The 17,983-nt window shown below is 41.3% G+C and overlaps 3 protein-coding genes across 4 annotated transcripts; 1 reads left to right on the forward strand and 2 right to left on the reverse strand.

Annotated features, from left to right (window-relative positions):
* The first annotated feature begins 126 nt into the window (after positions 1–126).
* Positions 127–6,059, forward strand: styk1b (serine/threonine/tyrosine kinase 1b). The gene is made up of 10 exons (XM_020093050.2): positions 127–1,381; positions 2,471–2,526; positions 2,706–2,876; positions 3,006–3,341; positions 3,446–3,627; positions 3,739–3,813; positions 4,091–4,299; positions 4,407–4,447; positions 5,068–5,164; positions 5,253–6,059. The coding sequence occupies exons 2-10, from the start codon at positions 2,472–2,474 to the stop codon at positions 5,443–5,445; spliced, it is 1,359 nt and encodes a 452-aa protein (XP_019948609.2). The 5' UTR covers positions 127–1,381; position 2,471; the 3' UTR covers positions 5,446–6,059.
* Positions 6,046–12,763, reverse strand: phc1 (polyhomeotic homolog 1). Its single transcript, XM_020092955.2, has 14 exons — positions 12,594–12,763; positions 11,688–11,812; positions 11,473–11,583; positions 11,317–11,382; positions 11,071–11,214; positions 10,613–10,825; positions 9,692–10,444; positions 9,455–9,590; positions 9,165–9,340; positions 8,975–9,038; positions 8,788–8,875; positions 8,281–8,452; positions 7,515–7,755; positions 6,046–6,950 (listed from the first exon to the last, which is right to left on the reverse strand). Exons 2-14 carry the CDS (start codon positions 11,805–11,807, stop codon positions 6,799–6,801), a joined length of 2,436 nt encoding a protein of 811 aa, XP_019948514.2. The 5' UTR covers positions 11,808–11,812; positions 12,594–12,763; the 3' UTR covers positions 6,046–6,798.
* A 772-nt stretch (positions 12,764–13,535) lies between these two features.
* On the reverse strand, positions 13,536–17,773 carry m6pr (mannose-6-phosphate receptor (cation dependent)). Of its 2 annotated transcripts, none has more exons than XM_020093096.2 (7): positions 17,393–17,773; positions 16,448–16,620; positions 16,021–16,190; positions 15,710–15,819; positions 15,291–15,421; positions 15,085–15,211; positions 13,536–14,930 (listed from the first exon to the last, which is right to left on the reverse strand). In XM_020093096.2, the coding sequence occupies exons 1-7, from the start codon at positions 17,396–17,398 to the stop codon at positions 14,808–14,810; spliced, it is 840 nt and encodes a 279-aa protein (XP_019948655.1). In that variant the 5' UTR covers positions 17,399–17,773; the 3' UTR covers positions 13,536–14,807. The 2 variants fall into 2 exon arrangements, with proteins under 2 accessions (XP_019948655.1, XP_069394005.1); XM_069537904.1 differs by having other exon boundaries at positions 17,381–17,749.
* Positions 17,774–17,983: the final 210 nt, after the last annotated feature.

Genomic DNA, 17,983 nt, shown 5'->3' on the forward strand with positions numbered 1-17,983 from the left:
AAATACAAGGTCCTACTTATTCAACCAATCAGTGCTGTTGAACTCAATGTGTTTTATAGAAAGCCATTAGTGTCTTAGCACAAAATACAATGAAATTATGAACGCTACAGTTGAACATTAATAATAATATAATAGATTTATTTATATAGCACTTCTCAAAACAAAGCTACAAGGTGCTTAAAAATAAACGACACAAGTAAAATAAAAAATCATAAAAAAGGCTACCCATTATAATAATAAAAACTCCAATTGGGTAAAATCACAGAATGTAATATGAGGAGTGTGTTTTAAACTTTTCTTTAAAGGAGGTTACTGAGTCAGCCTGCCATATATTTGCTCAGTTAGAACATCTAAGCTCTTATTTGTAGAAACTGTAAAAACATGTTACCTATCCACTGTATGATATCATTTACCCCCTTGGATCAACACTGCTTTCAGTTAAGTCATTTTTTTTAACACAGAGACTACAACTTTGTTAATCTTGCCTCACATAAATCCTATTTATCCCTAATAATGATTATTCTCGTCTTTATCTCTGTCCGGAGCTCCAGCAGGTTTCAGTGTCCTGGACCAGTTCTTTCTCCACTTCTCTGTTATTGTGTTTGTGAGCACAACCCTTCACCACAGCCCTTCAACAGCTGCTACTTCTAATTTTACTTTACCTGTGGTAGAGCAAACTGTGACATCTTTTAACAAAGCATGATCTGAATTGCTATTTATATATTTTTAAGGAGTGGGGAGATGTTTCTTTATTTGTTACCTCTACCCGGATGAAATGCAGTTTGTTATTGTCAACTAAATACTCCAGAGACTGCAGAGCTTGTCTTACGAGTTCCAGGGCAATGAAGGCCAAACACTTGACAAAAGGCTGGAGACTAAAAATGACAAGGAGCTGCAGGACCAGTTTCCCTAAACAAAGAGGAGAGAGGCAGGGCTTGTAGAAGCTGACATGCTGCTGGCTTCAAAAAGGAAAAAGGAAATTACAGAATGTGGTCGAGCAAAGTGTTAGAAAAGGCAGGTCAGGACTGGGGATCAGCAGACACCTGACATCAGTGTGGGTGAATCACCACTGGAGCTGAGAGGGACGGAGACAGAAAGGAGGAAAAAGGAAGGGTAAATAAAAAAAAGGGAGGCGGATAAGGAGCAGGTGAGGAGGGTGGGGTTGAGAAAACACTGAAGGTGGAAGGTAGACAAACAGAGAGCAGCACGGTGATCCCCTGAGCCTGACGTCGCCTGAGACAATGACGATCTGAGCAGGCTCCACGTTCATCTGGGAGGATGTGTGAAAAGAGCCTGTCCGCGTGAAGGAGGGAAACATGAGCCTCCAATAACAGGATCTATCATTTTATCTAGGGTCTAAGTAACAACTGAAGGAGCTGAGGTAAGAAATAATTCACTACGTGTCTCCTCACTGTCGGTGAGGTGGAGTGAGCTGATGTATCGGCATCATGTTCATGCAGATAAAAGCTTTACCTGTGTGTACCTCACTCTTTCTGTGATGTTGTTGGTTTGTATGTGCTGTTGTGTCCTGTATGTTTGTCCTTTTGGGTGTGTAGTGCAGCACTGGCACTAATGTGTCCAAAAAATGCAGATGAACAGGTTTGGACTGCCGGGATCTGATACAAGAGGATGATCACTGGGTTAAAATGTTGTTCTGTGAGGCTGCAGTGTCATTTAAAGTCAGACATACACTGAACACGCTTCAGTTAGAGAGATTATCCTTGTTCTTCTGCATGGGGCTGTGGCAAATAATATTACTACATCTTTTACATCGGCAAACAAAGGAGGTGTGTGCTGTGAGTCCACAGGGATCAAGGTTCACTGTGGTTAAAGTAACGCAGCGAAGCGTCAGAAGAGTTCTTTGCTCTGATATTCTAAAACGTCTCAGAGGCTGTGATACAACACTTTAAGTTCCTGGCTCAGTTACACGTTCGCTCAGACACCTTCTCACACTGGTTCCCTGACTGCTAGAGTCAAGTTACCACTCAGAGTAGGTTTCATGATTTCCACTGTCACTTTATATCTGTTGGTGTGAATCATGTACGTCTATTTGGGCATCCACGACAAAGACTTTAAGACCTAACAACTGTATAAGCATATAGAAACAACCTACTAGAAACCAACTAAATACTTGAATGGCACTTAGTAGAGCTCATACCTCCGCCAAGGCCAAACAGTCTCCTTCATTCAGTCAAGCTCCACCAAATTACATACACACACACACACACCTATATGTGCCTGAACTATTAATGATTCCCTGAAACCACAATAAAAAGTAGTGAAAAATAATAATAACCTGGATCCGTACAAAAATCTGAAGGATTGTTCCCTGACCCAGAACAAATCCTTTCACCAAGTTCCATAGAGCTTTTCAAAACCTACGAGATGTGTCGTCTGACCGAGTGAGTGAACAGTGAATGTGAAGTTGACAAACGTGAATAAAATAAACTCTCACATTTACATTTGACAGGATGTCTTCGGTATCAGATGCAGACTACCGCTGTCAACATGGAGATACAATCTGTGGTGAGTCTTATCGTCTAAAGATAGATGTTGAAGATTCCGACCATCAGTGAAGTAAAAGGTCACTGGAGTCGAGAGATGAACAAACATACCGGCACACATTGTGCAAACAGGTCTGCTCTGAGATCAGTTAACCACATAGCTGCTGACGTTTCCTTGTATCTGCTCCGTGCTGTGTGCAGAGATCCGTGTCTACGAGCAGGAGGTGATCATAGTTCCCATCTTGCTGCTGGCCAGCTTCCTGGTCACCCTGGTCTTCATTTTGCTGCTGCACTTCTGTCCGGAGAAAGTCGATCGGATCCGACCAAAGGCCTCAAAGTCGACCGCCAGGAGAACACTGCACGGTATCGATGGTAAGACACCGGTTATTCCTTTTGTAAAATAATCTGGAATAATACTAGAACTAATAATAATAACAATTATGATCTTATATCCTTGTAATAGTGATGATTGTCTTTCTCCCTCTGTATCTCTGCCCGTAGCTCCACCAGGTATCAATGTGCTGGAGCATGAAAGCATCGCTCTGGACATGCCCAGTTCCTACTCCACCTTCAACCCTCCAAGCACCTACTCCTCTAAGAACAACCTCTCCGTGCCTGTGAGCACAGCCTCTCTCCCGTCCGACCCCCAAAAACAGCCCTTCAAGCCCAGCTTCATTCCCATCGTCCAGCCCAGGGAGTTGCCCCGCCAGAGGTTGCCCGAGTCCTTCAACCTAGTCACCCCTCTGCCCGTGGCCTTCAGCCTGCGCTCCGACTCCTCTGTGTCCCTCTACAGGGCCCGTATGGAAAACAGGAACGTGGTCCTGCGGGTGCTGAATGGTGAGATGTTAAAGAGCTCTTAATCATCTGATTCCCAGATCTTTCTCCTTTGACTTCTGCTGCTACAGTTTTTTGTTTTTCCCTTTTGTCTCTATGCTCCACAGACTCTGCAGATGCTTCAGAAAGACACAGCTTCCTGGGTTTTGCATCCTTCCTGGCTCAGCTTGGGCCTCATCCATTCCTGCCGGAGCTGCTCGGTGTGGTGTCCCTGCGAGCTCCTCTGGTCACAGTGGTGGAGGAGCTGGAGAACAGAGACCTGCTCAGCCTCCTGTGGAGATGCAGACAGGTAGGATGTGTGAGGTGTATTTTTAATGTGTCACCTCAAATATCAAATTATAAAACTGGAATAAAATAGCAAATGACAGAGTATACCTCATTGTGGTGTTTATTCTTTCAGGACGGTGTAGCTCCTCCGTGTGAAATGACTGAGAGAGGAATATTTACTATGGCCCAACAGGTGGCCTCAGCTCTGGTCAGTATGAAAATTACTTTTTTTTTTTTCAAATCAGTGACAGATCTCGGTACTGAACCTCCAAAGTACATGCACACAAATATACCCGCGACTACCTGTCGATCACCAAAATGTTACTTTTACTTTGTAGAAAACACCTTTGAGCAACTGGAGCCATATATAGAAAAGACAAATTTTTCTGAAATTCAATTAACTCCCATCCTGATTTTAGATTACTGTAACTGCACAGGCCAGGTCTGTTTAATCCTGAGATTTCCTCGTCTCGTTCCTCTATCAGGAGTTTCTTCACAGCAAAGATCTTCTCCACGGAAATATTCGTGCCCGCAACGTACTGGTCAGCAAGGACTTCACGGCCAAGCTCTGGGGTCTTCATGGGGTCTACAGGAGGAAGAACCAGGTGGGCACTCAGAGGGAGGATGCCAGCATGAAGAAATGGCAGGCACCAGAGCTGTTGGCCAAGAGGGCTGCCAGTCAGAGCAGTGACGTGTGAGTTCTCCTACACTGAAACTAAAGATTGATTCAGATCACCTTTAATGTAGGAGAAGAAATAAATGTTCCTATTAACTAATACTTTCCTGTGTGTGTCTTTCCAGATGGTCATTTGGCATCTTACTGTATGAGATGGCAACACTGGGTGAGTTCATCTGTGACTTTCAAAAAAACTTCATTAACAACCGATTAATATACTTACTAGATAAGTAGGATTATCTACTAGTAGGGACGGCAATAAACAGTAGTGTCACGATATTTATATACTGTGACACTATGAATAGAGACTCAACACACTGACATTTTCCCATATACATTTATATATTTTAGTAAATTAGTAAAGGTGACTATTTTATGTCGATATTTGATTTTAATATAAATTTATCTTTATGATATTTAATATGCTGAATCAGCCAAAAAGAGACATCTGTCATCTGTCCTTAAAGGATGGTGGCCCTGAAGTGGAAAGGACAAATGGAAAAGACAACGATAAACCAAAAAACACAATTGTTAAGTAAAAAACACAGCAAGAGATAAGAAAACACGATAAACTAATTTCAAAACACAACGACGCAACAACGTGAAATACGGAAACATGATAAACCAAATCATTTGCTGTTGTTTTTTCCACCATAATAGTTTCTCTGTTGATTTTCCAGAAAGTGTCCTCTACTCCACCATATACATTGTTGCTGTAATGAGACAATGCATACAGGATGTTATCCACATCCGCCAGTCTCACCACATGTGCTATTTACTCTCCAGGTGAAGCTCCGTTTGCAGAAATCTCAGTTAATGAACTTCTACAGTTTCATCAAAGAGGGAAGAGTCTGAAAAAACCTTCCAACTGCTCCAACGCTCTGTGAGTATCCAGACAACACACACCCAAACCTGAGGCAACTCAGCGATTTCAGAATTTCTCTAATTAACAAACATCTCCCCTCTCTCAGGTACTCCATCATTAAAGGTTGCTGTAATTGGAAGGATCAAGATCGACCCTCCCTGGCTGACGTGAGCCGAAAGCTCACCTCAGGGGAGAAGAGCGCCTCCGACAAAGTCCTCAAGGCGTCTGGGACGATTAACATTGAGCAGTATCTGCAGGAAGCAGGATACGGGGAGACCAACAGCTACACTGTTTTCTGATCACTGCCTGTGCCGGCAAAATATATTGCAATATTCTCAAATACCCCAGTGGTGCACTTTACAACACAGAGTCTTTCAGGTGCAATTAAAGTGTCCTGTGTAGATGTGCTTTGGACGCGGAGGTTGTTCTTTTATTTTGCTGTGTATTCTCATACTGTGATGCAAACAATGAGAGGATCTTACACGTATAATAAGTTATTTACCTTTTGAAGCAGTGACTTATTTGTGGGGGAAATACATGAAATGTTTTAACAGTGAACTGTTACGTAAACTTGACGACGTACAGCTGCTGCATCCTGACCTTGTGTTAGACACCGTAGATATATGAAGGTTTACCAATGTTTACAACCTGAAGCTGATGTATATTAAAAGATGTAATATATGTTATTACTGCATTTTTGTACAATTCTATATTAGTTGGAGTTATGGAAATGTAGGATTTGTTATTGAAATTACAATATTGTTTCACTCTGTTCTCTCTATGAGCTCAGTTCGTGTGGATGGACGTGAGAAATGAAGTATTTACATTTAAATAAATCATCTAGGGTGACTTTGTTTCCTTTTCAGGGAAATTTTAATTTAAAAGTATGAATAAACATGTCTGGTAACAAGAATCGTTTTATTGGCATTATTGCATACATGTACACAGAGCACTTTCACTTAGCCCTCGAGAGGGCAAACTGTGAGGAATACCTATTTTCAGGTAGTTAGGTTGATTAAAGCTACTACAACTATTATATCCATGAAAAAATAATTTTGATTGTGATACAAAATGGAAAAGATACAAAACTAAACTTTTAGTGACTAATAAGTTGAACTAATGAACTAAAGATACTAGGCTGTTTGAGTGTCCTTCACTCAGTGTGATTGGAGCCTGAGCTGAACATCTACAGTAAAAGAAGAACAAAAGGTTTAAATGAAGTGGTTGTTGGTGACATCAGAAATCATACTACTAAAGTTAAAGCACTGTTTGAAATACAGCAAGAAGGCAACATGTCTTTTAAACCCAACACGTGAGCTGTTCTAGCTAGAAACCGAGCAGCGATTACTGCAGGCTGGCGTTTAGTTTACATACAAAAGGTCTTTACTCACGGTAACAGAAAAAAAGTGACCAACGGACAGACATAGATATTTCAGAATGTCCTTGCTCACCACTCACACATATATGCATGCACACAGTCTGCATACATGTGTTTTTACACATTCAAAGTCCAAAAAGTAAACTCTCCTCCATATCAGCACACGATCAATGGAGCACCATTGTTTTGTAATGATCTCAGTCTTAGGTTTTTAACTTGTTACTAACAAAAGGGGCAAGTCCAGGTATTGATCCCCGCTTTAGCACCGACCTCTTCACTCACGCAGGCTGTTGATGGAGGCACAGATCTTGAGAGCGGGACCCAGCTTGATATTCATGGTGGAGATGAGATGGTCCTCTCGCAGAAGCAGAAGAGCCTGCCCGTCTATTTCCTGTGACAGAAACTGGGCGGCCAGCTCCTCGCAACCTGAGCACAAAGGAGAGACAAGGTGATACAACCAGCACAGAAAGAGACCAGCGACCTGCATTAGTGAGTTCAACACGCACAGGATGTGTTTTCGTTATCCAGCTTCACTTAACCTTACATCGTCCGAACTGATAACCTATACAACAAAGCTGCTTATCATCTGTCTCAGTGAACCCTGAGGGTTCGTATCCTGCTATGTGAGTATTAATGCGTCAGAGGCAGAGTCGTTAATTATGAGCAACATCGTCAGAACCAAGAGAAGAAACTCTGATACAGTCAGTCGGTAACAGTGACAGACAAAAGTTTCAAACAGCAAAACAATTCTGCCAATCTATAAAAAATATCTGTTTACATTTATTATTTCTCAACTATAATACTGAAGTTGTGCCTAAACTCTTTTGTACCTGCCAGGAACCTGTGGATCGATAACTCTTTTCTGCTTCACAGGACTAAAAACTGAGGGTTGAACCTCAAGTTCCCCCGGTGACCACAAATCTTCCTTCGTAGTAAACTTCAAAGTATACTGAGGCTTATAAAACTGTTTCCTAATCACCGAACACCAACCTTGAAGCGAAGAGATGAACCTGCAGACTTCTTCTACACTCCATTGAGCAGGAGTTGCTGAGAGAAAGTTGGCGCCCTCCAGTGGAAGGCTACCAGGAGCTGAACTGTCAGACTGAGGAGCGCTGTGGTCCGCTCTGGAGCAGGAGTGTGAGGAGGTTGGAGAAAGTGAGGGAGAATCATCCTCCTCTTCTTCCTCCCCATCGCTGGACACTTCCTCCGAGCGACTGGACTCAGAATGACACTGTTTTGATAAAAAAAAAGCCAGAGAGTACGCATAATTTTTTACCTATATAGTCACATGATATAAAACCATCCTGTGTGCTGGTCTGACTCTCAGTGAGCTCTGAGGTGCTCGGGTAAGGTCAAGAACAAGAATTAAATATTCATAAAGTTTTCAAATTTCATTTTGAAGGACAGGTTACAGTCATACAATCATTTCCAAAAACAGCAACAGGAATTGTAGTTTTTAGCAAATGTAACTCAAAAGGAAGTAAATAGTTGGAACTATTTTCAGAGGATTAGTACATATTTCGTACTCGAATGAGTATTTAAAGCACCAGTTGTATGAGGGTTTGACTCAAGACAAATTATTGGTGTGTTTTTCAGAGTCTTCATACAACAAGGGATGTCCAATATAAACCACACAGCCTTTGAATGCACACAGAATAATAATTAGTAGATCAAGTCATTACGTCTCATTTTTTTCTTTGATTTGTTGACAATAGAAGAATATTTCCAATTTTGTCGTTTAAACTTCAGTTCTTACCTTGACAGGTAGATGCCTGTTTGACATTTTATTACAGGTGATATTAGAACTGTTCCGGCGAGAGGGGCCCCTGCGCTTTGCCATGCTCTCAGAGGGTGCAGGAGGGGATGCCAGTCCTGCACCACTTCGGACTCGACTTGTCTTGAAGTGTTGGCTGCAGCTCACATTATACCTGTGGACCAAGGGGAACAGTCAATGCAGAGGAAGACATTTGGAATTCTAAGTTGTTGGCGGCTCACCCTTGGTGAAGCTCAGAGTTTTGAGCTTATTCTAAAGGTAGCATAAAAATCTATGTTATTTAATTATGCTAGAAAAAAAAGAAGCTTTAAGGCTCATTTATGCTCAATGTAAGATATAGAAATGGACTGAGCCTTACATGAGCTGCCCTCTACTGGATGCATTGCTTAACAACCATGTCAATTTAAAAGAATTAGACATTGAAGTATGTGGGCAGTGATGAATCTCTTGTTGCAGAAACAATCTTTAGCATGTCGGTGGAAATCCTACCTCTTAGCACAAGTATTTGAACAGAACCTCTTTGAGCCTCTGAACTGGCTGGCTGGTGCCAGGTTTCCACAGTATTCACACTTCAACACTGCAGAGAAAAGTAAAGTATACACATATATTACATTTGGAAAATACATACAAACAGGTTAATAGTATCATATTATTTCAAATCCAAAACTCCACCTACATGGAGGTCCGTTTTCAGAGCGGCCAGCCAGAGCAAAATCTCTGTCTTTGAGGAGTCCAGCAACCTGTTACGTCACATAGAAGCCTGACAGTGAGGAACTTCTCACACAGAAAGCAACACAGCCAGTGTCATTTCAATTTAAGCTAAGATTTTATGTGAAATCTGCATTTTCATAGCAGGGTGCACTTACAGGGAAGGGTTCAGCTCCCTCCTGGATAACAAAGCCCTCTATGAGGTGGGTGAGAACTTGAGGTTTGACCACTGCCTGGGGAACCGGCGCTCTGTCTTTGTCCCCATGCCCAACTCTTGGCAAAGGCAGAGGTAAGGACAGCATGGGAGGAGATGAGAATGCAGCTATAACAGGAGCTACAGTGAGGATTGAAACAAACAGGGAAGAGGTTTTTAAACCAGATTTCAAGGTTTATGGTGACATAAAATATTACTAATTAATTTTGCTTGATTTGGAGAAGACAAACTTACCTGAATCCTTTGTGGGGGCAGGGGATAAGGTGGGAGCAGAATCTTTTACTGGTGCAGAGTCTAATGATTCTGTCCCCATCTCGTTTGGTACTTCACAGTCAGATTTTCTCTTAAGAGAGCCAATGGCAGGCTTCATCTGATGGTGTGTGGAGGAAAAAGCAGCAGCAATTATTAGACTTCACTGAAGCAAAACAGTGTCAGTGTCACTGAGTTCATCCTTTCAGTGGTTGATCTTACCATCGCACTGTTGTTGGACACTGTGTTAACATTCCCACTAGCTGTGTTGTCATGGGCTGTGCTGCTTCGTGCATTTGCCAGGGCAACAGCCTGAGAGTTTCCTGTTAAGCCCTGCCTGGCTCCCACAAGCTGCACAGGGATGTGGGGATGGTTGTGTCCTATAGTGGAGGCCTGGCTGTTGCTAGGTGGTGCTGGTAGAATGGGAGGTGGGTGTCTGGGAGGCAACTGCACAGGTAAACGGTGTCCCTGGGCTGTCTTAGGCTGGATAGGTACAGGCCCCTTGTCTGCTGTAGTGCTGGCCTGTTGCAGTGGCTGCACCACCAGAGTCTGCGTGTTGACGTTGGCTTTTGAGGTCACTGTGCCAATGGTGTAGCCCTGGGTGGAGGTAGGAACATTTGACGTGGGCACCAAGATCACGGGGGCAGCAGAGGAGGACAAGAGGAGTTGCGAGAGAGGGAGTGCTGCAGAGGAGGTGTTAGAGGGGGCTACAGAAGCAGCAGGAGTGACAGTCATGGCCTGGTTTCCAGTTTTTACAGTCATACTGTTGGCAGTGGACTGCTGAGTAAAATTGGGTTTGACTATTTGTTGTTGTTGTTGCTGTTGTGGTTGTACTTGCTGCTGCTGAGCGTTTTGGGAGAAGGTCTGCTGCTGCTGACCGAGGGGAAAGCTGGCACAATCTTTCCTCTCTGGAAGCTCAGACTTGACAGAAACTGCTCTGGGAGTGGAAGCACAGTGGAGAGCCAAGTTCTGCACCTGGGACATAAAGAAAGGAGTATTTGAGAAATATGGAAGGAGAAGAGCGTCTCGTGGCACTATTTGACTCTAATAATCATATTTCTAAAACTAACAATATATAAAAATCTGAAGACTATATAACTTTCAATAGCTCAAACTTAACTAGTTATTTAATGTAACTCAAACCTGATCATTGTCAGACTGGGCAGTGGTAGGAGCAACTTCATGCTGCTGTTGTTGTTGTTGTTGTTGTTGCTGTTGCTGCTGCTGTTGTTGTTGTTGTTGCTGCTGCTGCTGCTGAGGCTGTGTCTGGGCCACTGTTGCTACAGTAGCTGTAGCTGTATTACCAGGCATAAAGATGAGTTGAGAAGCAAGGGGAGCCCTGAGAGAGCGGTTGACCTATGAAGGAACAGCACAGATTATCAGTGTTGTCAACACCGCAAGTGGAAGCGTATAATTTTTTCATTCTCTTTAAACAATCCAAGGAATACATTTAGAACACCAAATCAATAACCTTTTTCTAAAACAGAAAAAACTGTGAAATTATTATATCAAAAGTGTAGGTGACACTGACAAGAGCAATATATAAATGTTTTCGATTTTTTTGCCAAAAACAAACATAGCTCAAGATCATTATTACCCACCCTAAGATACATCTGTCCCTGTCCTGCAGAGTTTCCACCCAGCAACACTGACTGGTTGAGAGCTGGAGTCGTTGCAGAGGTGGCAGGGCCGTGGGGACGAGGATTAGTCATCGTCCCTACTGCAGATGTGGTGCTGAGGTTGACCTGGGAGGAACAACAACTTGCATTTTTATAAAAAAAAAGTACCAACTACTTTGAATGTTTGCTGTGTGTCATTCAAAAAGTAACTGCTGTAAAACAATTTACAGTGGTAGGTGCTTGAGACGTGCTGTTACTCAGGGTGTTGGACTGGCGACTGGCAGCAAGGGTGGCCTGGAAAAAACAGAGAAATTACAGTTTAAAGAGATCAAAAAGAAATTTTATTGGGTGAGAACTGAATTTTCCTCTTAAAATTATGGTTACCTGTTGCACTGCAGCCAAGCTATGGAGTTGGGCACTGTTGATCTGCTGCTGCAGCATGAGCTGCTGGAAGTATTGAGCTGCATTTGGCTGTCTTTGCAGTGCTTGAAGAGCCTTAAAACACACACACACAAAGGTATTTACATTATGATAAATTGCAAAAATAAAATGTCTTTCTCTTCACTTCTCTGCATTATATAAGGCACAAAGACTCTCACCTGTACAGCCTGTCTCTCATAAAGAGACATGTGGGCTATCTGGGGTGCACGAGAGTTCCCACTTGTCTGAGTCTGATTTCCATTGGCGGTGCTTGTGTTTTGGTCTTCGCCTCCATCCATGTTTACTGGTCAAAACCAAAAGTGGTAGTAACAAATGACATGTGCTGCACACACAATAATTACTTCACTGCCTAACATTACAACTGTAAGTATCTCAGCATGTACACTCAGTACTCCACACTGGGCTCAAAAACTAAAGAAGTATTTAATAAAATGATAAAGCCCATCAACAGCATATATTACAACGTATATTGGCATTTTGCACAAATGGGGTGAAGTGTCTGGGGTCTCGCTACCGAGAGTTTCCAGCATTAGGGTCATTTCATATAAACAGAAGTGCCTGGTATTATTCTTTAACAGGGGTCCATCAATCACAGCCCTGCACAGATGTGTAAACACGTATATGAGCTGAGCAGATGTTACCACAGTTTGACCGCTGGTCGTAGGGAGCAGGGCCGTTGTGCTATTTTCATTAACCGGCCAGTTGTCAACATGATAGATGAACAGCAGAGAGAGAACATGGAGGAAAACCCCAACTAGGATAGAGGCTAGCTAGCTGCGGCTAACTACAATAGACTTTGGTAGTTAGCTGTTCTTAAAACACAAGTCTGAAACTGCACACTTACAAACATTAACGCTTTAAACCGAGCCTGACAGAAAGAACAAGTGCTGGACTGTTTAACAAGTAAAAGAGTAATACATGCATTTATTAGCTGTGTAAATGAACCATGGTGAGGCTAACTAACTAGCGATGCTAGCAAACAGAAAGATAGCAACTAGTGGACTGTCGCCCCGGCATCAAAGCAGCCATTAGTGATTTAAAGGAGACTTCCGTGTTTCTCTTACCTCTTTATTCTGTTCCTTTACAAGTTAAAAACAGATTAATGTGGAGCTCCTTGGTTTTAACTGCAAACAACAACAACAGACAGAGAGACAGACAGACAGACAGACAGACAGCTCCTCTCAGGGTTTTTGCCTCCAACCAAACCCCGCCCCTCTTCTTCTTCTTCTGCTGGTGTTTATTGGCAAACCAGCTTATAGGCGCATCATCGCCACCTTCTGAACTGGAGTGTGGAGCAGTAGATTGGCAGCAAACTAAAATAAACTAAATGAAATTACTTCCTGTTTCTCTTCAGTAGTTCATAAGAAAATGATGTATATTCCTTGATGTCTTTCCTAACACATTTTCAAATGTAATATTTTGCTTTTCGTCTTTAAATCCTATATTTATATATATATTTATATATATATATGACTTCTCATTGCCTTCCATTCCCATAAGGAGATTTAAACCCTCCTCTTCTTCCTGTGCTTTATTGGCAGACGGTTAGTTTTTCTTCCTCTTTTACAGCAACATTCTGCAGTACTTTTTTAAATCGTATAATTGAAAAATGTCATAACATGGGAGCAATAATTAGTATTATTAGTATTTATTCTGTACTTGGGCTGCTTAAATACCAGAAGGTTTTATCTTATCTATTTCTTAAACTTGACATATCATGTCTTATCTTATCTTGGAGGATAATATGTACACATATAAGAACTCTGAACAAGATTTCTTGGTAAATTTGTTTTAGAACCTCTAATACAGAGACATGTCATTAACTGTTATTATCAAAGAAGATCTTAATCACTGAGTTAATTTAAAAACAAGTTACCAATAAAATATATTGTGTAAGTTATGTCTTATTAAAACATTGTTGACATCCATTAAATCTCAAATTGTGACTGCACTTTGTTGTGTTCTGAGTTCATCATTACAACAGGCATAAATGAACTGGAAACTAATTTCATATATATTTTTTAATGCAATCAGAAAAAAAAGGGTGTTGGTTAAAGTAATCAAACAATTAAGCAAAACAAGTTCAGATTAATAAACACAAAAAAGTAAATGACAGACACACGGTGCTCACACTTACAGTAGTACAGTAACTTGGTTGACTGAAGCCACCCAACATTTTCCATCGAGTTGAAAAAGTCTGCTTTAATTCTCAGCAGTAATAACTATTACAAACCTTACTCTTGTTATCCTCAATAAACTATCACATTTTACAGTTATATTATATTGATACAAGACTAAAGGTTAAGTGCTTTCTTTGCCACTTTATGTAAAAAAAGCAGCCTGAGAATTTGGTCTCACATAAGTCTACAAGTTATATAAGCAGACAGATGAGTTTGCCCACTATAATATTCATTATTCAATAGTTTGCCGAAAATGTAACTTAGTATGTACATATTCTGCATATACAGGACATACTTTGGAAATCATATTTTATGAATAGCAGAATAAATCTTCAGCTACTTCCACTTGTCTGTAATTTGAAAGAGTGCATTAATATAGATTGGTTTAGCACAAGACCTTTTCAGCATTGTTGACCTTTCTGACAAAACTTAAAGAGGAGTATGGTAAGTTACAACCGTCAAACTCAAATTTCAGTCTGGTAACCGAGAATATTTACCAATTTATAGATTTTTGCACAGAAGTAGAGGCTCTTCTTAGTAATGTGGGAAAAGGGAAACTAAAAAGTAATTCCAGCTATGGATTTTTCAGTGATTTCTATTTGTGTAGCATGGTCACAACACTTCAAATTAAGCTCTTAAATTCTCATATTCAATTTCTTTTTTCAAAACAATCTAGAACAAATTAAAGCCAGATAACCCCCCCCCCTGCACGTAAAGTAATTAGCTAAGCAGAATAAGTCATTGTGTGTAGATGAAGTAGAAATACAAACTTTGATTTCCATGTAAGAAACATCACACTCGTCACTTTGCAGTCGAAGTAGAATTACTCATTTGTCTTATTTCAAACATTAAGCATGAAATTCATGATTTAAAGAGAAAACAGGTTTTTCAGCCCTGTGAGTAACATGCCCTTACGTGACAAGCAGATCAGTAGTTGTCTTAGGCACATGTCTGGAATACACATTAACTGCGTGCAGATCCTGACAAAACCAACAAAACAAAAACAGACTTCAGTTTAACAGTAGTTTCATCGACCTTGTGAAAGAGAAAACTGTGTCACACAGTGAGAAATTGAGTCCCATTTCTGACATATTCAGGTCACATAGGTAGTAAGTGGTCATCTCTCTCTTCTTGCTCTTCCTCTAAACTTTCTGGGGCCACTGCCCTGTAAGCTGGGGAGTCCTCTCGATTTTGTGACCGGCAAACAAAGTCACACCCATCCTGTAAATGAGACATAATTTTTCTTAAGAACTGAATGCAACACACTAGAATAACATCCCAGTGGTTGTATGCCTCCACCAACCACAGCAGTCTAAGTCATCATAACAATCTCAGACGCATTTAATAACGTCATCATCCTGTTGATCTGACTTACTGCTGTCAAGTTACCAAATTCCACCCAGAAGGCATAATTTGGAAATTGCTCCATCCCTTTGGCTCCAACAATCAGCCGCTGATAGAGGAAACCTCCAATGAGGTAAACAGCCAGAAGACAAACCCCACTGAAAGAAGAGAGAGAGCGTCATCACTGATCTTTCTAATATTTTACAATAGAAAGGGATTATTTGACTTTCTACCCACATGATGAGTAATATGGAGCCAGTGCTGAGATTAGACGGAGGATCTGGACACACGGCGCTGGAGTCCATCTTAAACAGGTAAAAACAGTCTTGCTCCCTCTCCCTCTCCTCCCGAAGCACCTCCAGCTGGCCCTTGGTGTGTGTGAGATAGAGTCAAGGTAAATAACAGGTGACATGTTTAGAAAGAGACACAGGGTGAAAGAGAGAATTAGGTTGTGCTCAGGAAAACATTAGCAGTGTGAGAGAGAATGTATTTCAATGAGACTACAAAAAAAATGCTGGAAAGTTTGTTCTGACTAAAATTTTACTCAAACACAACATGTCTAACACTATGATCCAATGAGCAGAAGTTGTAATAGATGAATTATGTTTTTTGTTTCTTAAATATTATGATGTAAAAGTCATCTGTATTTCTTTTACCATATCCACCTTCCGGTTGCAAGAGATCATAATAAAGGCTTTCCTCTTTTCCTTGGAGCAGTGGACATTATATGTGTCGCCATTTCTGTAGATCAACATCACCCAGTCACCTGGAAAAGCAAGAACATTTTAAATCAGACACAATATAAATTGGTCCATGAGTTCTTCTTTCTTGTAATTTGTGAAAACATAATTCTGCAACCTAATCCAAATTTTGGGACAAAAAATCTAGCAAATTTCACAAAATACATTCTGGCAAAACAAAATAAGAGTTAATTAGGGTCAAATTCTCAGATTCTGCAGAGACTTACCTCCCCCGATGGCTTGCGTTGCATTATACGTGCCAATCACAGTAGTTTTCTTCTCTGTTCCCTTGCTGTCCACTTGAATGACGCCAGCTCCTGGAACACCTCCTGCATCCCCACACAACTGGAATATGTACGTGTAACTCTCTCCTTCGTCCACGGACTCCACAGTAAAGCTGTCAATCACAGTAAAAATAAATTATATACATAAATAATATGTTATGTTGAATCATGGGAAGGATCTCCTGCTATGTTCTCACATTGGCTCCTACTGACATTCTTCTTTACTAGAGGACTGGCCAGAGAAAGTCAGCAGAAAGTCCTGAGGCTCTCACCTGAACATCTGTGTTTACATCTACAGCCCCTCTGAAGTGAGCCTGTGGGTTGTCCAGAGTTCAATGCATGTCCAAAAGCAGCTTCAGTCATTACTTACTTCTTATTGGTGAGTGGTGCCAGTCGATTGAGGACTGTCCAGTCTGACTTGGAGTCATAGAGCAATTTACAGCTGCTGATGCCATCAGCGGCGAACACCACACTTCCACACAGGACCAGCGGAACTAAGAGGGTCCACACCAGGAAGGGCCTTCGACTAGGACAGCTGTACACCTGGAACAGATGTGACAAGAACTAAGTTATCTTTGTTCTAAAAGAAAGGCCCATTATTTAATTTACCACCAAGCAGGCAAGTCTAATATCATCACATTTTATTCATTTGAAATAAAAACTAATAATTGCTTATCAAAATTACTATTATTTTTTCAGTTATTGCATCACAGATATTCCTGCCGGGGTTGCAGCTAATCTTATTCTTTCATAAGCCTGTTAAACAGATTCAACAGGCACAAATTGAATATAAAATAATCCCAGTGATGTTTTCACTGCTGTGTTGTCATCTAAATTATATGAAATGTTATTTTCTTTACCCTAGAATGAGCCCTTTATATTTAAATACTCTATATTTACATAAAGTGTGGGTCCTCTCTACACAAGCCACCATGTTTTTTTACAGGAGCCCAGACTGGACAAACTAAACATCTTTTGAGTTTAGCTGACAACTGAATCTATCACATGTTCTCCTTCATGTTTGGAGGGGGAGGGGGAGTGGTGTTCAGCTGCAACATGTAACTTCCCCACTAAATTCTACAATCTTTAAATCACCTTGTGCAATCACCAAAAGGTACATTAAATGTTACATTTAAAGCAGAAAGGAGGAAACAAATACCTTCAGTGTTATAGGAAAAACTATTATTAATGGAGGCCATGCTATCTAGGGACATGAAAACGGAACAAGTTGATGGTGTGATGGACGATGAAGTTGTGAAACTACATAAACACATCTCTGCATGAGGACACGGTGGGTTCCAACCTGTTCACCCACCTCCATGCCTGCTCCTGCTGACAATGAGAGGAACAAGCAGCTTGGATGTTCCCAGACGAGCTGACAGATGAGCTGAAGCTGGATCCAGCAGATGATGAGCTGCAGCTTCCTCTACGCTAACGTCGCTTCCTGGTTGAGCTCATGAGAACCGCGGCTGTTTTTATCCCGCGGGTGAAAAGAAGCTGGACGCAGTCGGGGAGTTTGAAATCGTCAGCTGCTCGTTTCTGTTCTGGAGAATACAGCGACTTCCTGTCACTGAGAGAGGAAGACACCATAGACTGTATATAAAGAAGAAGACACTCAGGAAGCTAACTGGCTAACATGCAAACAGCAGCGGAGTGCGGAAGTGACCTGCACAGAGAGACACGTGACCGAGCACATGAAGCTCGACCAATGAGATGCAGCTGCGTCACTGCGCTGTTTAATATTACTGCAAGAACTCCACAATATACTAAGAACCTGGTGCTACTACTCTATTCTGAAAATACCATCGAAACCTGTTTTCTTATGTACAGCTACTTCTATAGCTTCTTTATTCACTCCACATTGTCTGTACTGCACTACACAATTCAAATATATACAAATGTGCAG

Source organism: Paralichthys olivaceus, chromosome 13 (genome assembly GCF_024713975.1).
Source record: "Paralichthys olivaceus isolate ysfri-2021 chromosome 13, ASM2471397v2, whole genome shotgun sequence".
Taxonomy (NCBI): domain Eukaryota; kingdom Metazoa; phylum Chordata; class Actinopteri; order Pleuronectiformes; family Paralichthyidae; genus Paralichthys; species Paralichthys olivaceus.